The sequence below is a fragment of the Camelus dromedarius genome, chromosome 14, assembly GCF_036321535.1.
Source record: "Camelus dromedarius isolate mCamDro1 chromosome 14, mCamDro1.pat, whole genome shotgun sequence".
Classification (NCBI taxonomy): Eukaryota; Metazoa; Chordata; class Mammalia; order Artiodactyla; family Camelidae; genus Camelus; species Camelus dromedarius.
Window position 1 is genome coordinate 65,782,604 of NC_087449.1, and position 24,723 is coordinate 65,807,326.

Here is a 24,723-nt window from a genome sequence, read left to right on the forward strand (position 1 = left end):
ACTGTCTCTTCAGTTAACTCTGTGAAATATTATTCTCCCCCTGAAAGAAGAAACCTGAGCCATACACACTCTGTAATGGCACACCCACCTCCACTTGGCTTTTTGAAAAACCTCTCAAGCAAAGCTGGGGCATCTTACTGAGGTCTGGCGCCCCGACCCCGGCGGCTCTCTCCTGCGAGGCAGCGCCTTGGACTCTGTCACCGCCAGCCCGGGGTCTGTGCCTGCCGATGGTTGCTCTGTTGCCCACAGCCTTTTTATTTTATTTTTTTCTTTTTTAAGACAATGAACTTTCCACTCTAACGTTATTTTTAAGCCAAGGAAAAATATCTCCAAGAGCAGGCTGAATCCAAAAAACAAAACAAAAAAAAATTTTTTTCTTTTTAAGAGAAAAGCTGAGAACATGATCACACGCAAAACCGAAAAGGCAAAATAAAGCAGCTGTGTTGTGAGGCCCGGAGGGCAGATCGCATCTGATTCCACGATGGATTGCAGCTGGCCCAGGACTTGTTTGGGAACCTGATATGGCCCCTGCGGGCTGCAGGAAGTGAAGATGGTGATGGTGATGGGCATAATGATGGCGGTGGGGATGCGGGTGACAGTGACGGGGACTCCTTCCTCGGGGCTCGGCCTCGTGAGAGCCCTGGCCCTGGGGGCCTTGAGGCTGGAGCTTCTCCTGAGGGGGAAGGGCTGGCTCGAGAAGGACCCCACACTAGGAGCAAGCAGCGTGTGTCTGGCTCAGATGCAAACAGGATTTCCTGAGCCCCTTCCTGGGCACCTCACTGACTGGATCCCACCCATGGGAGGGAAGAGGCTGGGGCAGGTGTGTGAGCGGCCCTGATCCGCTACCGCTCCTCGTGTACCCAGGTCCCCATACCAAGGGCAAAGGCAGAGGATTTTCAAAAAGAAAAAAAAAAGCACTGTGAGATGATTCCTCAGGAAAACGTAATGTTCTCCTCACTCCTTAGCGAAGGAACAGCCTAGAGCGTAGAACCCACAACCAGACTCTGAGATGAGAGTCGGCTATGCTGTTTTAGTCTGAGAAATGTACTTCCCCCTCTGTCGCTGCCTTTGATACTCTGACAATCCCAGAGCACAGGACAGAGATGGCGGTTTTGTCTTCTTTTTACCGCAAATGATGACGACAGCCTGGATGCGGGGAGAACCGAGCTGCGCGACGCACTAGCACGTAAATCTCCCCCTGCCGGGAGAGAGAAAGTTCTCTAAGGTATAATCAGTGAAAAAGCAGGGGCAGAACAGTGACATAGATAACATGACCCTTCTGTACAACGTGTGAAAGACATTGGTCACCAGCTGGGTGACTAGTACCCGGCAGGCGCTCTGTATGCCCTGGGCCTTCCCTGTTCTGCTACTTAGCGCCCGGGAACCCCACCTGCCTCCACTTACTCACCGGGTTTTCGCCGCGACATCTAAGTCACAGGCAGTAGCCCCCTTTGGAAAGAGCAGTTTGGCAGTCACTTCCCCGGAGGAACACTGACCAGGGCCTCACGGATAGGAGCCGGGCCTCCCCTGTCCAGTGCCGGGAAAGCCACGGCCAAGAGCCGCTCGGTCCTGGGCTCTGAGCCACATCCTGCAAGGGGGTTTGGTCCTTTCGGTCAAGAGGGCTGGGCTTCGGGCGAGACCTGATTTCTAGGCCCCATCTCTCGCTGACTCTCTAAGCGGCCTTGGGCAGACACTGGGGCCCCAGAAACCCCAGCTAAGGTGAGAGTGACGGAAGTGATGTCCAAAGCGGGGGTGACCCCGGCTGAGGAGGAGGCCCGGTCAAGCTGGACCGGCCACACACCTAAATTCAAGTCCAAGTCGCTCTGAGATGTAGATGGCGCCCCTTCCCTCCCCAGTTCCCGAGTTTTCTTTGTTTGCACCCCCCAGCCCTTCACCCCTTACTTCCTAGAAGGAAGAGAGCAGGTGTGTTTAGCTTTAAAAAGAAGCCAGCAGATAGAGAGGGTGGAGGCTTTGAAATGTTATCGATGTGCCTAAAGCCAGTCATTCTTGACCTGGCCAGAAAAGGCCCATGGTTTAGATAAAGCAGGTCCTGGAACCCCAACCCCAAACACTGTCAGGGAAAAAAATCTTCACTACATCACCGGGGCTCTGATAAACTGAGCCTCTGAGAAATGCTCTTCCCTTCTGTCCATCTGGAACCACCTTTTCCTGCTGCCCCAGGGCCACAAAAATTCAAAGAGCTAATCTAGTGAACAGTTCCCTTCCTGCCGATCACTCAGACTCCAGGGAGCTTAATCAGAGGTAGGGGATGCTGGTGAGACACCCCGGTAACTTGCGAGAGGTTTTAAGGTTCGCTACTAACAATGAATTAGTCTCACGTCTGTGATTTGTGACTTCCAAAGTAACAGGCTCCGAGTTTTCCTTCCTTTATTAAAGGTATACTTTATAGATACCTTGAATTTGTCAAACTGAGGCTCTGAACTCACTCCTCCTGCCCCCAAGGTCTCCTTCTCCAGCTCAGGACGTGAACCCCCATTTGACCTTGTGTTCAAGCGAGAAATGTGGACGTTGTTCTCGCTGATTCTTCCTCCCACACCCCCTGGGGTCCCCTCAATAGAGCGAGCCTCTGAACCAAGAACGATCAGGACCTCCTCCGGGGGTTCCCATCTCCGCGTCGTCAATTCCAAAGTCTCCGCTCAGCTACCTCCCCAGCTCCAGCCCTGCAAGGGCCCTCTGCACCCAGTGCTCCTGCCTCAGGGCCTTTGCTCTTCCTCTTTCTTCCTGGAATGCTCTGAGCAGATACCCGCCTCACCCCCAGCCAGATCGCTCCAGATTTTCCCTCCGGTCCCTTTTCAAAGAGGCCTCCACTACACACCCTGCAGAAAACATCTCATCACTGCCCTCTTACTCCACTTCTCTTACTAGGACACGGATATTTTCGTTTTTCTCTCTCTGAATCCCACAACACAAGCTCTAAGAGGACAGACCGTGTCTCTCAAAGGCTTCTTCCCAGCACCAGCACAGGGCTCGGCACACAGACGGCTCCCGAGGAAATCTAGTCCCATTCTCACCTCCCAGAGTCTCTCCTGTTCGCCCCTGGCGTCCTCTTTTTACCATCAGCGTGCTTATCAAAACCTGCAGTTACACTTGCATTTTCAACCATTAACACCTGCCTTGCCTTCCAATTCAGGGGTCGGCAAACCACAGCCCAGGGCCCCGCCCCCACGCCACCGCCTGGCTCCATAAGGCTCTGTGGCTGCACACAGCCACCCTCACTGCCTGATGGGGCGCAAACCGTGGCCCAGGGCCCGTCCCCACGCTGCCTGGCTCTGAAAGGCTGTGGCTGGACACGGCCACCCTCACTGCCTGATGCTCTTGTGTCACCAGGGCAGAGCTGAGTGTTTGTGACACTTTACGGCCCCCATGTCTAAAATACTTACCACCTGGCCTTTTCAGAAAGTTTACTGACGCAGGTACAGTACCCCAGGAGGGGAGGGAGGGAGGAACAGGAGGAGGGCGAGGAAGGGCGGGCAGCGATGAGCCCGCACCGCAGAGGCGTCTTCCGCAGCAGCTCAGCCCGCCCTCCGCAGAAGCCTGCCCACTGCGTAGTCCCTCTGATTCTTACTGGTCACTCATAAATGATGAAAAAACAAAACGCCGAGGGGATCTGCCGGCTCCTGCTCACAAGTGCAGAAGCTGCTCTGCTTCAGGGGTAGAGGGACTGGGGTCAGGAAAGTTTTCCACCTCTCGTGCTGGAGCCGCCCTCAGGCCGGGCCGGGCCTCCCCTCCCAGCGCTCAGGTGGCTGCCAGCAGCGCCAGGTTCACTGCAGGTCCTCCTGACTGCCCGCCGGCAGGCCCGGCAGAGGCCCCAGGGCTGGAGCGCATGGGCTGACTGGTCTCACCCAGGCATGAGGCTCTGCCTGGCCGGGCTGGGTTGCCTGCCAAGCCCCGGTGTGCGACCTAGCCCCTGCACGTGGGCGCTGGGTGGTCACAGGGTGAAACAGCGGGGCGCTGTTAGCCGAGGAAGGGAAACGGGCTGGGCCAACCTGGAGAGGTTTTCAATTCCATCTGAGGACTTCTGCTATAACGTGAAAAGAGGAATTAGCTTACAAAGATTCACAGTACAGCCAACTTCACTGGGTTTTTTTTAATAGCACATTAGAGATACAGGTAATGAGTGGGAGAGAAATCGCACTTTTAAATCTTTGTTCTATGCTTTTCCTCCTGGCCGTGTAAGATGTGTTTGCTGTAGCAATATCAACAGTAGCAATATCAACAGTTTAATGAAGCTGATAATTTGGCTTCACACCAAACAACGGAGACCAGAGGGAAAAGAAGGAACAATCAACAGTTTGCTAAATGCACTATTTATTCTGCAGTCAAGGTTTAGAAATGTGGGGTCACAACTGGGGACACAAATGTGGGGATGCACCGCTGGGCTGCTGGCGGTGACCCCTGCATGGGGGTGGGGGTGGGGCACACTGACCCCGCTTTGTGTTTGGAGTGAACACAGTGAGAATGATTACGGACGGCCTACCCCTCCAGCCCTGCTAATCTCTCAGAACGAGAGGTGCCTTCACCTGCGCTGCCACCTCCTTGCCGGCCAGGGCCTCCACGATGGCGAGGGCAAACTCGAAGCTGGTTCCAGGCCCCCGGCTGGTGAGGATCAGCCCGTCCCTCTCCACTCGACTCTCTGAGTAGCTGTAATGATCTTGGAAACAAACACAGAAAACCGTCAGGTCCTAATGGGCTCTGCTGGACAGCCATGGACTCCACCTAGCAACGCCATTCCGTGACAGCAGCGGCTGGTCTCTCGCAAATTAAAAACCAACCAACAAGCAAACTGCTCCTCCCCACCCCCGCCGACTCTGCAGCGGGTCATTCAAAAATGCACTTGGCTCTCGGAGGCCTTCCAAGCACACCGTGAGGATATTAAAGGCGCCTGTACAGCAAAGAGGGGGCCGCCGACAACTGCTGAAATGAAACATATAAATACACGTATGTTCAGCGCAGCCGTGTGAGACCTCGTAAACGTGAGATGTTGGAGCGAATGCTGACTGCTCACTTTCCAGTATACAACAAGTGCTCAAGTGTCAATTTCATAACCTGGAGGGCAGAGAATCTGCCACCCCAAAATATGCCGCTTCGGAATACTGTTCTGAGCTGTAGGTACATGAATAACAGCACATGTCATGAGAGGCTTTCTCTAAACTCCCCTTTTCTGCCTGAAGACAGAGCATCCAAAAGGAACTCAGCTGTCATCAATCCCCTTCCGGGAGTTTCAACAACCAGGAGAGAAAACTGGAGGCTGACACCGCACCAGACTCTGTCACAAGAGGTCACTCCTCCCGCCTACTCTTCTAAAGACCCTCCACCTTTCCTTTTTAAAAGCCAATGACTCTCCCCTAGGAGGCCGATCTCCCCCTCCCCTTTCCCTATTAAGATGGCATTTAAGGGGGGGAGGGTATAGCTCAAGTGGCAGAGTGCATGCTCAGCATGCACGAGGTCCTGGGTTCAATCCCCAGCATCTCCTCTAATAAGTAAACCTAATTGCCTCCCTCCCACACACACAAAGATGGCATTTAAGCCGGATTTCTCAGCCATCTCAGGGAGCTACTCATTTTTCCCTGGGCATCTCCCATGAGTACAGATTAACAAGCTTTTTTGTTTTTCTCTTGCTAATCTGTCTTCTATTACAGGGGTTTCAGCCAAGAACTCAGAAAGGTGGAGGGGAAATTATTTTTCCTTCCCTACAAACCACTGGCAGGAAGGGGGTGAGGGTGAAGCCGTGTTGAAGGCAGAACCCCCATCACACTGACCACCTGCGTTTTGCACACATTCTCTGCTGCCTCAAGACAAACACGCAAAAACGATACACAACATGTCGGGAGTGGGGAGAGATGGAGGGAGAAGCCACCCTCTCTTGTCAGGGGCTCCTTTTCTTCTGTGTCCCTAACTGGCTATATTTTTGCAAATGTAATAACTAGAAACGTGCTTCTATATTTGCATGAAGTACCTCTGGGCAATGATACCACCTCCAGGCAAGTTCCAGGCCACAATGCTGGGCTTCCTGGTACTGGCTCGCCAAGTTCTCACCCTCCACACCAGCCATCAGCAAAGCCTCCCACTGCATACAGAGCCAGGCTCCAACTCCCCAGGTGCAGCAGCACCCCCATGGCCTGGCCCCACTGCCCCCCCAACTTGTCCCATCGCCCACTCTCCCACCTGGAACTGTCACCGAGCACCCCACACTCTCTGGCCCCAGGAAGAGCTGCCGGGCTGCCCACTCTGCCCAGAGAGCTCCCACCTCCTCCCCCTCCCAGGGTCAGCATCGGCCTCTCAGGGAGGCCACCTCTCCACACCGGGTCCCTGGGACCCATAAGAGCACCCACTCAGCACTGCCGGACCCCGGGAACAACCTGTTTCCTTGCTCGTGGTCTATTCTGAAAACCACTGAGCGCTCACCTGCCCCAGCCCAGCCTTGATATGAACGGCCCCAAGGAGGCGCCCCAAGTACCAGTGAACAGAAGAATGAACACCCCCCACCTCCCCTCTGTGGGCAGCCCTCCCCACACTGCCCTCCCTCCACACTCAGCACCCCACGAAGATGCTCTTTCCAAAGTGCAAGTCAGAGCACACCCACCTGTCTCCCCTACGACAAGTCTTCCCCAACTTTCTCCAGCACCTAGAGGTGACCCTGAACTCCACATCACAGTGCGCAAGCCCTCAGGCCTGGTCTGCATGCAGAGACTGGACCAGAAGGAGCCAGGACAGAGACAGAAAAGAACCTGCGTCCAGGTGGGAGCCAATGGTGACCTGGGTGGGGACAGTGGCAATGGAGAGGAAACAAAGGTCTAAGGTGTGTTCTGCAGATAACATGCCCGGAACCTGGTGAAGGACCGGACGTGGGGAGGCACACAGAATGATTCCTAGCCGTCTGTCCCGGCAACTGGGCAGGTGTTGGCGCCACTCAGCAGCATGGAACCCAAAGGACACAAGATTCAGGGCGGGGATTAACAGCCCACGAGGGTCCTCTGTGAAATCCTGCCACACGCTGTCCCTGCAGGCAGAGCCAAGCATGCAGCACACACTCCACCTCTGACCACCTTACCCCCGGCCCCAGCCAGTGTGGACCCATCTCCCACCCACCCGAGAACATCTGAGGACACGACTTCATCTTGTTCCTTTTTCTGTTCCCAGAGCCTGAGGAAGAGCTCAGGAAGTACTTGTTCAATGAACACATACAGAGAAAACGTCGCCTAAAAAGATGCTCCTGCTGTATTATGAGCTTTAGAGACAAGGTACTGACGCCCAGGTCCCTTCAGAGTGGGTTAACAACACCTGCAGTAACTCCTGTCTTCCTAGGCTCGTTACAAATCAAGTCACCGCTCAAGTACCTGACCACAGCGCGTGGAAGATTCCCCAGTTACGTTACTACAGAAAAGAGGAGCCCTACTTTGAGGAAGAGGGGTTTTCATAATGCAACCTCAATGACTGGTGGTTAAGCCAGGCCAAGCTCACTTTAAATGCTCAACTAGGAAACCGGCTGGGCCGAGCCTCCCAGAGCTGAGACGGCTGTCTAGATGGGGCAGCGGGAAGCACGATTCGACACGCTTCACTCAACAATCTCTTTGTGGGTAAAATACTACAAATACAGCTTAAACTGGTTAAAGATGTTTACAGGTTCCATGGTTCTCAAAACCTCAACCAGGAGCACAGGTCTGCTTGTCCACTAGCCCCACCTAGCGGCGAGCACGCAGAAGCACAGCACGCCTGGCCCTCGCCTGCAAGGGCGCGGGTGCACCAGCCCACGGGCACAGGACACCACACGCTCAGTCTGGCACAAGGCACTCACTTCTTTTCAACTTTAAGCAAACACCCCAAAGCCTCTCTCAAAGCCCAGACATAAAGCAACTGGGGAGGCTGGGGGCGAAGCGGTCAGCAACTGATGGCTGCTTTTACAGGCGACACCTCACCCAGGTGGTCTCAGAGCCTCGGACGTGAAGTCCCAGAGAGCCGGAAATATTTACTACCGGCCCTTCAAGGAAAAGCCGCTGGCCCCTGCGCACAGCAGCCCTGGGTTCCAGTCCTGGGTCTGCGGTTTAGGAGCTGCCTGACCTCCCTGGGCCTCCCTTTCCTCTTCTGCAGAACGGGGGCGATACCGAGCTAACAGGACTACCATGGGAATCCAGTCGAACCAAAGGCCAGCAGGAGGCGGCGCAGTTACCCCAGCCTGTTCCCGGCTCCGCTCCCAGGGCTCAGCCCTGGGCCAGGCCTTCAGATGCTCACCGCAACAACGGGCAAGCAAACGGCGAGGCCGCACCTTCATTTCAAAGCTGAGAAGCAGACTCTGTCCTTCAGACTGGACTGCCCATCTGAGTAAAACATTTCATACTGATCTGAATGGCGAGGTCGCGATGAGGACAAGCAGGAGGGCCTCACTGCAGGAGACGCCCAGGAAGTGCCTGTAGCTCCACTTCTCAGAATGTTCTTAAAGCGCAGAATTGCAAACATTTTTTTCTTACAATGGAACTGACTAAACCCAGCGCCTGGTAACAAACGTGTGTGGGAGCCTCACAGGGACAGAGGCAGGGCCGGAGTTCCGGCCTGCCTGGCCATGTGGCCTCGCCTCCCCCAGCCTGTTTCCTCACCTGTGAGGTCAATGCCTGCCTGCCTGCCTGGCCCTGGGGGCTGCGAGTGTGCCTGGAAATGCCCAAGAGTTAACAGCCTAATCTTCTACGTCTGATGGACCTCAGGTCTTGAGGTCTCACAAGGAAGGAGACAGAAAGGATGCACCTTCAGGTAACGGAGACTGTCTGACTCGAGCCCTCCTTCTCATGTGTTGCAACTACTAAATGAAGCCTGATTCTGTTCTTTCTGACCCTCCAAAATCCCCCCACTGGCTCAAAGTAAGTTAAATCCCTACATTAAAAAATGCCCAGAAGCCAGAGCCTTGAAAAAAAAATCAACTTTCACACAGAGGGTTTTAATGACAACTTACTGTCTTTCTATCAACTAAAGTAAAATTATAGGTTTTAAGAAAATACTACTCTAGATGAAATTAAAAAACATGCAGAATGTCCAACACCAAGAGTGAACCCTGACGTAAACCACGGCGCTGGGTGACGGCGACGAGGCAGCTCAGGCTCACCGCCTGGTGGGGAGGGGGGCTGTGCGTGGGCAGACGGGGGTTCGCGGGAACTCTGTACTTTTTGCTTCATTTTGCTGTGAACCTAACACTCTTCTGAAAAATAAGGTCTATTAATTTAGAAAAACAAAGGCAATAAAATGAAAACTGCATCACTTTACTTTTCTATGAAAAGGGACTATAAGAAATGATGCTAACTGCCCTTTTAGTTCACAGTAAGCCCAGGGCAGGACTGACAGGCGGAAAATGTATCAGCTGCACAGCCATCTTCAAACCCGCCTTTGATGGTATCAGTCTTTTCATTTAGCCACCGTGTTTTGGTTGGCTGGTGTCACTCAGTGTCCCACCTGGTTGAATGCCAGTCGGATCACCTTGGCTTCTAAGTGGGAATTCTGATTCTCTTGCATTTGTCCTCTCTCTCTGCATGTTCCAAGGTCCCTGCCTCCCTGTGACATGCACTGCAGGGACAGGTGGCCGAGGAAGACCCTTCCTGTCTGACAGAAGACACTACTGCTTGGTGCCCTGAAAGCCACACTGAGCAGCAGCAGCTGGTACCGGGGAAGCAGTGGCCCTGGCACAGCCGCACGTTCAGGAACTGGGTTAATCATATATGCCTCGCACTTTAAAACCTGACACACACGTCTCTGCAAGCTGTTAAGAGACGACAACAACCTTTTTTTTTTAAAATAATCTCCAAATAACAAGCAATATAAGAGAATTTAAAATTTTTTGATACATTATGAAGAAAAAGCGTAACATTACGTTAAAAAAGCAAGCTGCAGGATGTATTTATGAGATTTCACTGGAGTAAAAATATTAAACCACAAAGGATAAGGGGGGTGTACAGAGACAATTCTAGGGTTACACAAAAAACTTTTAACAGAAATTACCTCTGTGAATTAGAGAAAGGGGTGGGGAAGTCAGTGAGGAAAGGAACATCTCTTTTTACGTCATCTCTTTCTGTGCTGTTTGCATTTTTAAAAACATGAATAGAAACTGTTTTTATAAAAATAAGTTAACAAAAGTTAAATATCTACTTGATATTTATAAAAGAAATCTGTCAGCCGAGGAACAGGCTTGGACCCAGGCCTCCTCAGAAGGACGACGGAGCAGTGTGCACTTCACATTGGACTGTGGGCAAAAGGGCACATTCTAAAATTGCTATCAAAGTTTAAAATTTACCTTCAGATCACTGGCAAAGTATTTGGTAAAAATACTAATTAAACTGGCATTTTGCAACCGCTTCAGTCTGTGACGCTGGCCTTTGGCTTAGCTCCCACCCCTCCGGGATATACAGAGACTCGTAAGGTGAGCCCGCCTCTCATGTTAAAACACTTGCAAAGAAAGCAAGGGACATGTCAAACCTCAACCCCCACCGGGAACCCCTATGTGTCAACTATGTAGACCTGTGGGAGACAATGCCACATGGCTGCTTTTGAGAAGGTCTTTTTGTACATTAAAATACAAGCATACACTTACTTCCATTCATCATTTTGTCTTTAGCAAGTGGGTGCGTTGTAACTTTGCTTCCAAAACCTATTTCGTGAGCCAACAGAGCCGTAGGGCCTAAAAAGATAAATAAAAAGATGTAAGTGGAGATATAGAAAGACCCATACTTTAAAAACTGCAGCAGGAATTCTTCAAAATCAGGAGGATCTTACCTAAAAATATACTTACGATTCTGAAATTAAACGCCTCCCAGTATGAGAGCTGAAGTGTGTTTATAATAAACCACCTGAGCTAAGCACATACGGCAAAAGCATACAAACTCAAGATAACCATTTCATCAAAAAGACGTACCCTGACACCTGAGGAGCAAACAGGTAAAAGACCGTGCCCCCAGGAGGGACGGGCTGCAAGTGTAACAGGGGCACAGAGGAGGGGGAGCCCCCGGGGGCGACTCACCTTGCCTTACTCTTTTGCAAATGAAAGGTTCAGTTACACATTAAAGGCAGCTCGTATCTTTTGAACCTCTGGGCTTAACTGCTATTTTACAGACTAAATTTTTTTTAATTGAAAATGAAAAATTAGCGCTCATCTGCCTATCCAAATATATCAGGTGGTAAGAATGATTAAAATGAACACAACACTGTCCCAGCCCCAAAGGAGACACCTCCGTGTCTGAGACATAAAGGCCTTTCTTACAGCTACGCACCAAGAAGAACCTTGCACGAATGCCAGCTGTGGACCCTCTGGGCCTCCCCTCTTAAAACGGAGTTTTAAAAAAATACACAGGTGCTGAGTTGAGATTTTTACCCAAATGTATTCACTGAAAACAGTCAACTTCACTGATAATCACAAGCATATTTCGCAGGTAACACTCCCCAAGTAGGGGAATGGTTGTTATCTTACCTTAAAACTTTAAAGAAAGTAGTTATTCTATTTTTTTTTTGTCTAAGCCACCAAAAAATAACAAAAACAAACAGAAACTTTCTAAGGCCTCGTGCCATACCTAGAGAAACTTTAAAAGAGCACCATGACCTTCTAAATGGTCAGGCCACGGTGGGTAAGATCTCAGGTCAGAATCTGTACACTTCAGCTTCAGCAAACCCAAGCACTTTCTTACTGCCCTTTCATTTTTCAACACGGTTCCAAGAAAAAAGTTGTTATGTAACAGACCCACAGGCTTCTTAGACCTCAGCTGCTACTAACAGGAAGCGCAAACAAGCAACACGCAATTACATAAGCTTTCTGCCCAACGGAAGGTGTCGGTTTCAGACCAAGTCCTCACTTATACCTTAGGTCAAAAGCCTTTTAAATACACTTGACGTCTCCCTCCTCCTACTTGTATTCTACCCGCGAGAGAACCGTGTGTGGTAGCAAATTGCAAATGTCTGTAAAAACTGAGGGATTATCACTCAATTTTTATTTGAATGGATTCATGAATTACCTTTAATGCTTATTTTGTAAGATTTTAAGTAAATAATTTGCTGCATTTTCTTGTAAAGCAAACCTCAAGCGATGACTGACCTACAGTGAGGAGAGTGGTCACATGGTGAGCTGGGACTTTACAGGCTGCTCCCTCCAGGTGATAAAATCACTGCTTACAGTAACGTCAACAAATGTGCTGTAAACTCATAATTACTGCTTTCTGGGGCTTTAGGATCCTATTTGGAAAATTAGAGGCGATATCTAGCTACTTCTATTACTTGTGCTTCTGATGGATGAAGTGTGGCCGAGTCAGCAGCAGGGATCCAGCCCTGAGCACGGAGCAGAGGGTACAGTGGACTGAGTTGCCTTGGGAGGCCCAGAGGATCCGGCCAACAGCGCCACCGTGTGGTGACTTACACAGAGAGCACCACCGCCACCTCCTGGCCCCTCCGGGTGCCCCTGAGCCTGGGCAGTACTTGGAGCCCCGCGTGGGCCAAGTGCTGGCTCCTTCCCCTGGAGGATTCCTTCCCCTGGAGGATTCCTTCCCCACCCCACCGCGCCGAGTGAATCTCCTTTCATTTTCTTCTCAAGATAGTCTCCCTTCCAATTTCTGTCTCTCGCATTCACTCAGTATTAGGGTTAAGTTAATGTTCCTCCTGTTCAATAAACAGATCCCAGTTCCTGACTGCAACGCTTAGCAATCTTCTTGTTTCCATCCACCGATTTAAAACCTCAGAATCTCTTCCACGGTTCACACCAGCCACTCTCTCACACTCGAACTACTGCTACTGCAGTCTCCTTGACACACGGGCATGCGCCTTCCCGTTTTTTGCAGCCCCAGAAGAGCAGGGCAGGAGATTGATCGCAGACAGATCATTAGCGCTGTGTACCTTATGAAGTCCATTTAAATGATTATCAGGTCTGCGCTCCTAAGGAGCGTGGTACCCAGGCCTGCCTGAGCCCAAAACAGTGAGCCAGATGGGCCAACAATTTCCCTGTCTCAATGACACAGAACAAAAATGGACACATGGTTTTGACTTTCAGCAGAGTCCTAAGAGGACAAAGCCAGCCCAGACCCTTCCATTCTTCCTTTGGTTAAAGCACCTAAGGGCGAGGCAGACGTGAGGGGTGAGCAGAGTGGGGAGGGGATGGGCTGGACTAGGTCCTTATACACATAATAGGCCCTACGTCCGCCTCCTCAAAGACAGGTGCAGCTGCCTGTGCCGCAGTGTCCTTCAGCAGAGACAAATCCTTGGGCCCTGAGGGCAAGTCAGAGGTCAATGTCGACCAGAGGTCAAGGATAGGGCCCATCAGGCGGTTGCCTCTGCAGTCCTGCTCTAATGCAAAATGCCCAGAGCCCTAGCCTGTGGATTCTTTTAAAAAGTCTACTGTATTGAACAAAATAACGTGTCATTTTATCTAACCATCCATACATCCACTAATTTATATACTCGCTCTTTTGACAGACAATAAAGACCTATAAACAAGAAAAGCACCCGCCAAAATTAATCAGAATATCATCTGATAGTAGAGCAAAAAGAATGGATTTTTAAAGCACTATCAGAAAACAAAGTATTACTAGGTTTCAAAGATGTGAGGACATCTATAAAGCCCCAAAAACCTGCCTCTGAAGCAGTTGGAGGTAGCACAGTGCCCGAGACGCAGCACTGAGCACCGATGTCGGGCAGAGGGCGCCGTGGGGCAAGCCCGAGGCAGAGCCGTCCTGTTTCGTCTGCCCGGTTCTTGCTGACAGTGAGCTGGCACAAATACCTTCTGGCACCAGGATTTGCTGCAACAAGCTGTTTACTGAATTCCAGAGGGGCCAGACTTTCCTCTGAGGTCCACCAAGCACAGAAAACACAAGGTTTCACAGAATGTAGACCAAAGGCACGGAGAAGCAGAGAGCGGAACGGCTGTAGTCATTTCTGAAATGACACTAACTTCATGCCACCAAACTAAACACACCAATACAGACGCCTTTCCTGCTTTATGAAGGGGAAGAAGTCTTTGGAACCAAATCTTATAATCACAGACCACCCCGGCGCGTGGGTTCTGAAGCTTCCACGTGCTACACGTCACCTGCACAGATGGCAGCAATGAGGCCCTTGCTCTTCTCTTGTTCCTTCAGAACCTCTTTCACAGCAGCGGACTATTCAAAGAAAAGCAAAAACACATCAAGTTATGATCAAGCCACAGCCAGTCTCTGGCTAGAATCTGATTTTAGCTTAAACCACGAGATCTTCAATCTGACTACTTTTCAACAATATTGCTAAATCATCAATATAAAAATGACCAAATCTGTAATGTTTCTACATTCTTAAACCCAAGCACGGCATTTATTATATGAAAAAGGCACTCTTTTCTTAAGACGTTTAAAGCTGAGATGAGAAAAGCAAGTTCCCCTGGGCACGCGAACCCTCGCCGTGCTGTACTCCAGGGAGAGACACGGCAGGGAGGAAACGCGGTTCTGGGGGTGTTTTCAGGCAGCAGAGTCGGGAACAGGGCCCCGCAGTCCCCAGTATATGATTCAACTTGCTTCGTGAGCTCTTGTCTGCCAGCCTCTCCTACTGCTGTCTCCTTGCTGCAGGCTGACTCCTCGCACAAGACAAAATGAAGACGCAGTGGCCCCCATTTGGCCATTTCTCATTCCAGCTGGCAGCTGGCGCCCTCTGCACCCACCTAAGCCCCGTGTTGAGGAGATAGCCAATCTCTTATCTTCCTATGCCTGAGCTGTCCTAAGCCCCAAAGGAGATCGTTCTGCTGCTGCTGAGGGAAGAAAATAAGCAGTCTCACATTTGGACGGGATTCACAGCCTCTGTCATAACTGTCCCACCAATTCTGCTTACTTCTATCGTGAATGCTATTAGAAATGCTTTTGAAAATTTAAGCTATGGGGGGAGGGTACAGCTCAGTGGCAGAGAGCGTGTTTAGCATGCATGAGGTCCTGGGTTCAATCCCCAGTACCTCCATTAAAAAGAAATAAGTAGACCTAATTACCCTCCTCCCAAAAAAAGCTAAAAAAGAAAAACCCTTAAGCTAGAAGACCATTTTGTTAATCTCATCTTTCCCTATTTTATTCACAGCCTCCCTCCTGAAATATTACAATAACAAAATCAACAGACTCTTATCAGGAGATGTTGAAGTAGCACTTATACCCATTTTTTTTTCTTCTTTACCCACTTTTTACCTCAGATAAATTCTGTGCGCCCAGGTTACCTCCTGGTAGAACCACTACATCATACGGTCCCTGTAACAGTTTAAAAAAAAAAAAAAAGTGAGAATGTTTCATCTGAAAAGTGCATTAAACAATAAACACTTTCATATTTTAAATGTGGGTCATAAGCAAAACACCGTTCACAGAAGAACACTTAAATAGAGCAAGATGTTTCTCTACAATGGAACACTGTTGTAACTAGTAAAAAATAGAGAACATCTGTATATAATAAAATGAAAGGATGTCCTTGAGGCAGAATTGCAGGGGTAGCACGACCTCATTCTTGTACAAAATACATACACATGCATGTGCATGCAGATGTGTCTGTATACACACTTACACACACACACGCTCACATGGACAGTATACAGATACTCACAGACAAAGGAGTGGGCCAACTGATATGGGATGAGGGGAGAGGGGGAATGAGAAAGGACGTTTAACATCTGACGTTGTGTTGGTCTATACTGCATGAGTTGTTTTTCGGCAGGAATGTACGAAGTAATACATAATTAAAAGGAAAATGTTAAAACGCAGAAAAAAAATTTTTAACCTTATGAAAAATGAAACTTGGGGGATAAAAATAATGCAAAATTTTAGTATCCCAGACATCAAAACATCCTAGAAATCTAATGATTTCAAACTTGCTGAAACTACAGAATAGAAGGTTTAACGATACTTTAAAATGTTAAGAAAGTTTTAAAAATTCAGTCATTCAGCAAATTATCAAATGAGAATTCTGTACATATTTAGTGCGTCATATGCAATTTAGAATTACCTTTAAAGACTATAAATCTCCTATGTTGTTTTAAAATGAAACAAAACTAAAAACAAAATTTGTGACGTATAGACTTTCTTTCACTTCTTTTAGATACAGAACTAAACAATAAATGGACACAAAATGTAACTACTGTTCTAAAAAAACCCAAACACCACAGGACAAAAAAGATCAGGGAAGAAATATTTACTTATCCTCTCTCATTTTTAACCTGCTATTTATAAAGTTTCAACAATTTATATGTAAATACCAGTATTCTTACACTCCACAATCTAGCACTGAAATACTTGAATTTATGAAAAAGGAGTAAGGTTTTTTTCCATGCACTTGAGGACAGCTAAGCACAGGGAATCACGCTCCCAGGTTCCACGCCAGGGCACAGGTGGCCATCCATGAGCTGGCTCTGTGTCCTTCTCTGCCACGTCTCTGCTCCCAGAGGGTGCTGCCCACACCCCTGTCACGCTGGCCCCTTCAGCCTGAGCCCTGTGAGAGTGTCCGCAAGAGTCTGAGCCTGTGTGGGCAGGCACGCTTCTGAGGAAAGGAACTATAGCTCTTGGCAGATTCCCAACAGTGTGGGTCCCCCTCAAAGACAAGAGCCGCAATGCCAAAGATACTGAAAAAGTGACACAATTTAAGTAGAACTCTTGCTCCTCCCTTAATCCAACCACGAATGAAGCATAGTTGTTCCCTGTAAAATGAATCACACAACCACGTCTGTGTCATTGAAAGAGGAAAGGTAGCAAGTAGTTCTCGAATAAAGAGTAAGAAATGACTAGGAAATACGGGACTGATCGTCTGGTATCAAGTAACAGAATTATAACAAGAGGCAAGGCTGCCTGGATGAGCCAGGATACTGGTCCAAGTGTCCCATCCATCCACCCATGTTGAGCACACGCAGGGTCATGGACCTGCCAGGCTCCAGCGATACAGATACAGAGCAGAGCAAAGCAAAAGTCCCCCACTTCCCAGGGCTTAATTTAGTGGCAAAGACAACCAAGCAAAGTAACTTTCCTGAAATAAGTTTGTGCTAACAACAGCCTCACATGTACTCCAAACAGCTCAAGAAATTGATAAAGAAGCCGCAGAAAGTAATTCCAAGTATGGACAACAAACCTCTTTTTTTGCATCTTCCAGACTGGCATCAGGACAAATGACAACGTCTCGGCTACACTGTACCGGGTCCTTTCCAGCCAGACCTGCGACAGTGACCTTAATCTAAGAGAAAGACGTCATCGTGATATTTAAGAACACTGAAACATAAATTTAGAGTAACATTTTCACAGCTGTCCTGTGTTTTAAAATAACTTGGCAGGAAATCCCGCAACAAAACCATGCTGACTTTAGGCTCATTAAGCTGGCTAGCTATCTTTTATCACTAGGTCTGTCCCAGTTTGCCCAGGACAGTATGAATTAAAGATGCTGTCCCAGCATGCTGCCTGCTGAGTGTTCTTTCTCCCACAAGGGTTCTGGTTTGGGGGATAAGCCATACGACCATCCTATCAATAATCATTCTCGCAAAGTTACTGCTGCCATTTAAACCTCATGATATTTTATTAAGGTAGGCATGCAAGTTAAAATAATAAAATACTACTTCACCTTGCAAAAATTTACAAAGTTGACAATACTGAGAGCTAGTGCTGGGAAAACAGGAATTTTCCTCATTGCTGGTGGCCCACATCTTAGTACTCTGGAAAGTCATTTGACAACATCTAGTAACATTGACCACGCAACCAGCTATTCCTTTCAGGCATAGATCCTAGAGAAACTTCCACATCTTTGAGCAAGGAAACCCGTACGAGAGTATTACAGTATTATGATGCTGTGAAACAAGGCAACAGAAGAACGGGTAGACTGGGCATATTCCTACAGTGCAACACAAAGCAGCAGTTTTAAATAAACTGGATCTTTATCTTTTCTACAATATGTGCACTTTATTTACTTAAATATTTTGATTGATCGATTGTCTCTGCACCTGTTTCTTCAACAGCAAAATGAGAATGGCAATAACTCAGTGGGTTGTTGTAACACATAAAAAGGTTTACCTAAGTGCTGAGAATGACACCTAGCCCTCAGTAAATGCTACGTAGGTATTCATGATGGCTATATAGACACATACAGATTTATAATACAGATATGCAGAATGAAAACTACAATCTAACGTTACTTTAAAGACATGCATGGGCTGGATATACATCCATGTGAGGGGAGCAGTTATCTCTGGGGCCAGAAAGGGCACAGATCTGGGAAATTTACAAAGACAGCTTTGCCATGTTTTATTCTTTTAAAGCATTTGTTCTCCAAGAAACAGATCTGAAAGAAATATGGCAAAACATTCACAAGTATTAAATGTGGACAGCGGATAAACAGGTAATTATTATTATATCGTGCCTGTACTGCTGTGTATGCTTGAAATGTTTCATAAAGGACACTGGATACGACTTTATTCAAAATTCAGAAAAATTCAAAAATGTTTCAAAAGGGAGGAGGGCTAAAAAACCTTGGGGGACTTACTCCAGCTCGTCTCATGACATCTACAGGGATGACCGTCTCCATCTCTTCTGCTCCTTTAGCCAGGATGACCAGAGCTCTTTTTGAAGCCATTTTTATGTTGTATTTTTTAAAGACTTAACTAAAAAAAAAAAAAAAAAAAAAAAAATTCAAAACACTTTCACTGCAACCCTGGAAAAGCCCCAAATTTTAAATTTAGGAACATTTTTAAGTAGAGTAACTACATGCCTCCTAGGGAAAAGGTTTTGATAAGACAAACAACTGAACATGAAAAAAGCATTCTAGGTTAACATGGGTTTACTTAGTAGAATTTCAATTGCTGTTCTTTTTGAGATGAAAACCCAGTAAGGTTGCCAACACGTTAGTTTCGTTTAGATTTTTATATTTTTTAAAATCCAATTTCTAGTAATAAATTGCAAATGAAATTTTCCAAGACACAAGTACGTGGGTCTTGCATTTCACACAATTTGGGGAGATAAAAGGTCTTCTTTTCTTGAAGAACTATTTCGCAGAGAAACGACTAAATTTAACTTCATGGGTAAAAAAACCCATGAAATACACAGTCTTTAGCAAGTAGCCCCTGAGATTTTTGGAGGGAATTTTTTTTCTTAGTTCCAATAACTGCACTAAAAATTCAGGGTGGGGGAGGTTAACAGTGTTAACTATTTGAAGACACTTTTTTTTTTTTTTAAATGACGGAGACACATGGGAATTTCCCCTTACTCAATCCAGCTAGAATCTCTCTTTGCACTTGGCTCTCTCGTTGTAAAGGACAGATGCTAAGCCAGGGCCTTGAGTTTTGAGCCTATTCTCCTTCCGGAGAGTTTGGTTCTCCGTGCAACATAGATTTTAACAAAACGATGTCGACAAACACAGTTAGGTGGCTCCAAACTGGTGGGAAACTATGTACACAAATTCTGGAAGCTTCAGAGCTGCGACTACGCTTGGCTGCAGAAAGGCGCCATCTGCTTAAACAGGGAGGGCGCGCTCCTCAGACGCGGCGAGACGCCGGCCGGGTCCGCGCGGGTTGGGGGAACCCCTCTGAGGGCGCTCCCTTCGAGCCTCGCGACTGTCCAGCGCGCGGCCCCGCGCCCCCTCGCCGCCCGCGGCGCCACCGCCGTGCTCCCCAGGGCCCCGACCTGAACCTCGCCTCTCCTCCCACGGACGCGGCGCCTCGGATCGTTCGGCGACACTTCAGCGCCGGGGACGACAGAGCCAGAACCTGACTAACCGGGGACGCTCGCCAGGACGCACGCGCGCCGCCCGGCTCCGTCCTCAGCACCGCACTGCGCAGACGCGCGCCGCCTGGCGTCTCATCGCTCCGCACTGCGCAGCCGCGCGCTGCTCGGCCCCAGGCGCTCAGCCCCTCACTGCGCAGACGCGCGCCGTCTGTCGTCTCACTGCCCTGCACTGCGCAGACGCGCGCTGTCAGGACCCTGGCGCTCAGCATCGGACTGCGCAGACGCACGTCGCTCGCATCACGTTACGTCACATCCGGCCAAACCATCTCGGAGAACCGGGGGCCGGCCTGCCCTTCCGTATCGCGATTGTGCATCTCGGACGATTCTATTTGGAACAGCCAGCACCAGGAGAATCCTGCGGACTCACACATTCTCTTGCAAGCCCCCCACCCAAGATTTGGTCCGGCCTGCCCGCCGCGCGCTCTGAATTTAACCCGCTCTTTGCCAAAGCCCAGCCGTGCAAGGCTCGTCTGAAGAGCCCCGGAGGCTTGCTTTAAACTCGCATCTTCACAAAATAGAATTGGTCCTTCACGCTTCCTCTGTGCACTCAGGCCTCCTTTTCATTGTTCCTGTTTCCTTGAGCGCCTTCCTGCGTCGCCTCAGCCTTCGAATTCTCCCCAGTGACTAATTTGGTTCCCATGGCCAATTTCATATATATTAGAGTCTGAAAAGTTTTTTTTTATTTTTTATTTTTTTGAAGTTTCCAATGCTGCTTTTGCATCCACAGGCTTAGCGAGATACCCGAACATATAAGCAGACACCTACAGGCAGACCTCCGAGATTCTGCAGATTTGGTTCCAGACAATTGCATTGAAGTGGCTAGGCAGTGAAAAGAGACACATGAATTTTTGGTTTTCCAGCGCATATAAAAGTTATAATTACACTCTACTGTAGTCTATTTAGTGTGCAATAGCATTACGTCTAAAAAAGTACATACTTTATTTTTAAAAATACTTTATTCTTAAAAAATGCTAGCCATCACCTGAGCCTTCAACAAGTCATAACTTTTTTGTTGATGAAAGGGTTTTGCTGGTGGAGCCTGGGATGCTGAAGATTGGGGTGGCTGCCGCAATTTCTGATGCTCTCTCTCTTTAAATGGAGGCACTGGGGATAGAACCCAGGACCTTGTGCGTGCTAAGCACACTCTACCACTGAGCTATTACCCCTCAACCGCGTAGCAATTTACTAAATGAAATGAAATTTTCTTCAATCAAGCATGTGATGCTGTTTTAGCATTTTACCTACAGTAGAACTTATAAAAATTGGAGTCATTCTTCTCAAACCCAGCTGCTGCTGCTTTGTCAGCTAAGTTTATGTCATATTCTAAATCTCTTATGTCATTTCAGCAATTTCACAGCATCTTCACCAGGAGTAGATTTCATCTCAAGAAACCATTTACTTTGCTCATCCATAAGTGACTCCTCCTCGCGTCATGATAAAATTTTATCATGAGATGGCAGCAACTGAGTCACATCTTCAGGCTCCACTTCTAATTCTGTGAGCAAATGCCATTGGAAGAATGGCGCCAGTAGATTTGCTTGACGCAGGGTTACCACAAACTTTCAATCTGTAAAACAAGAAATGCGAAACACAATAAAGTGAAGTATAATAAAACAAGGTGTGTCTATACTTAGTTAATTCATTTATTGAAATGATAATCTTTCAAAGAGGCACAAAGGAAACCTAAATCAAAATGGAGCAGGGAAGCCATGAAGGGAGGGCTCTAACACATACATCACCACAGCTTACAGACCATGGAGGAAGAAAGATTTCTTCCTGACACGGCAACAAACAAGCTGCCCACAATTGTGGTCAATTAAAAAACCACCCAGCCCTCTCCAATTTCCTTCTAAAATCTGATACATGCTGACCTTCCCTTTGTCTCCTTGGACTTGCCTGTGGCTCGCTATATAGCTTGTTGGCTTGTCTTGAATTGCAACTCCTTTGCTATTCCAAGTAAACTCATCTCAGCTAGCTAAAGATCTTGTTATTTTTTAAGGTCAATAATCTCAAATTTTATTTCTAAAATCTTTGATTAGTGATACTTTTAACTAGTTTCAAAAGCCATAATGATAATGGTTGCATTGAACAGAAGGCTCCTATCCCTGACCCCATCCAGTTCTATTCCCCTCTCCTAAGTAAACACCTTATTAGTTTCTTGGGCAGCCATCCAGTATTTCTTTTATTTGCACAAGCAAATACAAATATATACTATTATTTTCCTTCTTTCTCATAAAAATGTAGCTGACTCTATACCTTGTTCTGTACTTCCCCTCTGGCTGCCATCACCTTATTAAGAATATCCTGGAGACATTCCATATCAAAAATAAGTTCCTCATTTTTTTTTTCTCAGATAGATAGTGTGCCATCGTGGGCATGTTCTATAGATGACTTACTGGTGCCCTACTGTTAACACTTAGGTTATTTCCAGTCGTTTTCTGCCAACAGCACTGCATTGAATGACTGTATTTATATGTCCCACTTGTGGAAGTATAACTGGAGGGTAAATTCCCACAAACGGGAAATACATTTGAGCAGCCCCATATAAGTTAGCATTCTCAACAGTAATATATAAGATCAAAGAGTGTATTTCAATGGCAGTATTTAAAGTTTCAATTTAGATATCAAAAGCACGTTTATTTTCAAGAAATCACGTGTTACTTTTCTTTGCTGGTTTGCAAAGCACTTTCATATAGTTCATGTGATACAATGGTAGTGAGAGTGGTTTTATTGAATTTTTAAAATGGTAAATAGATTAATGTATGCAACACTCTGCACTCATGCAAAAAATGTAAATATCTTCAATCACCTCGCATTTTAAGAAGGAAACCTTTTGGGGAGCTCTGGTGTTGCAGCAAAGTGTGTTACAGCTCAGTGTTACAGCTCAGTTGTGACAGCAACCTGGACTGGGTGAGAGACCAAGCAACACTTGGAGGGTTGGAGAACTCAGGTTTATTACACCAGCAGGCCCAGAGGAGTTAACACTTCAAGCTCTGGACCCCATCTGTAGGCTTACACAGGCTTTTATAGGCTACCAGTCTAGACTTTGCAACATTTTGTAACATCATATGCAAATAATGTATAACAAAGTTGACTAATTAGGAACAAGCTTTGTAGAAATGGACCGATCAGGACTAAGGGGGATGGGCCAATCAGGAGTTAGCTCAAGGTACCAACAGAATTTTAGAGGTAAGTTCCACTTTCTTAGAAGTAAGCTGTTTCAGAGAAAAAAGCAATATAATGCCACCAGGCCAAGGAACAAGATGGTGCTGGCAGGGGAGTAGTGATCCTGCATGGGGGTCCTGCTGGTCTTTTTCGTGGGGCTTCCCACCTCATTCCCCCCTTTTGATTTTCTCTTTAATATCTATAGAGAGCATCAACCTTTAGAGTGGTGACCCTTACTCACAATCAGGCTCTTCCTGGTCCAGGGACCTGTACTGAGTAACCAGTAGTTGTAGCCTTAGTGACTATTTGTGGACTGATAAAATGAGTAATGAGATTAAGGATGCAGGGACCAAACAGCAGTGCTAGAAGGATCATAAGGAGGGGGCCTATTAGGGGGAGGAGCCAGGAGGCCCAACTCCAGAGGTTATTTCATTGTGCCCAGGAATTTGCTAATTCCTGTGCCCTGTATTCAGCTCGATCTCGTAGTTGTCAGACCATATTTCTGACAATTCGTGATAGATTTACATAGAAATAGCATTCCTCATTTAGGAAGAGACAGAGTCCCCCCTTTTCGGCAGTAAGCAAGTCTAAACCCCTCCTGTTCTGTAGGACTATTGCCACTAGGGAGTCTAACTGGTTTTGTAGTGTCATTAAGGACTCAGCCACTTGTTTTAAGTCTTTAGATAACTGCTGGTAATAGTAGGATGATAAGGCTATTCCTCCTACACCTGTGCCCACTCCAGTTGCTATTCCCAGCCCAATGAGTAGTGGTCTCAGTTGAATGGCCCTTATTTATCGAGTATGGGCCATCAGTGGTATGGGAAAGCACTGGTCATTAGGTTATTATGTCCATCTGAGGGGTAAGGAAGGCCAATGTGCAAGTACCTGTCCAAATGGCTGGCAGGCACTGGTAGGCATGTGTCCCGCATACTGTTGTGGAAAAATGTGTTACAGCTCGGTGTTACAGTTCAGTTGTGACAGCAGCCTGGATCTGGGCGAGAGACCAAGCAGCACTCGGAGAGTTGGAGAACTCAGGTTTATTACGCCAGCGGGCCCAAAGGAGTTAACATTCCAAGCTCTGAACCCCAGCTGTCGGTTTACACCAACTTTTATAGGCTGCCAGTTTACACTTTGCAACATCATATGCAAATGAGGTATAACGCAAGTTGACTAATTAGGAACAAGCTTCGTAGAAATGGACCAATCAGGAGGGAGAGAAATAACCAATCAGGAGTGAGCTCCATGCAAATGAAGTACTACAAATGGGCCAATCAGAAGTTAGGAAATGAACCAATCAGGAGTAAAGGAAATAACCAATCAGGGGTGAGCTCAGGGAACCAATAAAATTTTAGGGGTAAGTAAGCCATTTCAGAGGGAAAAAGTGAGATAGAGCCTCTGGGCCAGGAAACCGGATGGTGCTGGCAGGAAAGTAATGGCCCTGCCTGGGGGTCCTGCTGATCTTTTTATGGGGCTTCCCACCTCAATACGAAAAAGGTTCCTGGGCTCGGTGTGCACCAGGGCTTGACAGGCATACAATCATAAACAGTTTTGCAGTTATGGGTTTGGCTACACTGGGCAATGGATAGATTTCCCATAGAATGTTTTGTCCCCAGGTTGTAGATGCAGTCAGGAGCTCTATGGGCCAACTATACATTAACTGACTTGGAGCTTACATCTGTGGAGTCCAGGGACCACCCAGGGAGGCCATTAAACTTGGTTAGATCTGAGAGACCTATCGGGCTGTCTACATGCTGGAGGGGGCTGGGACACAGGCAAAGCCAGCAATCACTTGCTAGTTGTGGGTTAGTCGCATTAAGAAGGTGATGGACCTTGCTTA

General features: G+C 47.7%; 1 protein-coding gene across 1 annotated transcript; it reads right to left on the minus strand.

Moving 5' to 3' along the window:
- Positions 1-4,093: 4,093 nt before the first annotated feature.
- On the minus strand, positions 4,094-19,777 carry PARK7 (Parkinsonism associated deglycase). The gene is made up of 7 exons (XM_011000788.3): positions 19,620-19,777; positions 18,484-18,601; positions 17,086-17,187; positions 15,168-15,227; positions 14,060-14,129; positions 10,589-10,675; positions 4,094-4,672 (listed from the first exon to the last, which is right to left on the minus strand). The coding sequence occupies exons 2-7, from the start codon at positions 18,571-18,573 to the stop codon at positions 4,512-4,514; spliced, it is 570 nt and encodes a 189-aa protein (XP_010999090.1). The 5' UTR covers positions 18,574-18,601; positions 19,620-19,777; the 3' UTR covers positions 4,094-4,511.
- Positions 19,778-24,723: the final 4,946 nt, after the last annotated feature.

Bases quoted from the DNA above. Each gene is read 5' to 3' on its own strand.
- PARK7 (XM_011000788.3), bottom strand. From the start codon at position 18,573: ATGGCTTCAAAAAGAGCTCTGGTCATCCTGGCTAAAGGAGCAGAAGAG. The intron at 15,228-17,085 runs GTTTGTTGTCCA...AAACTGTTACAG, and splicing joins TGGAAGATGCAAAAAAAGAG to GGACCGTATGATGTAGTGGT. The intron at 4,673-10,588 runs GTAAGTGTATGC...TTTGTTTCCAAG, and splicing joins AGACAAAATGATGAATGGAA to ATCATTACAGCTACTCAGAG.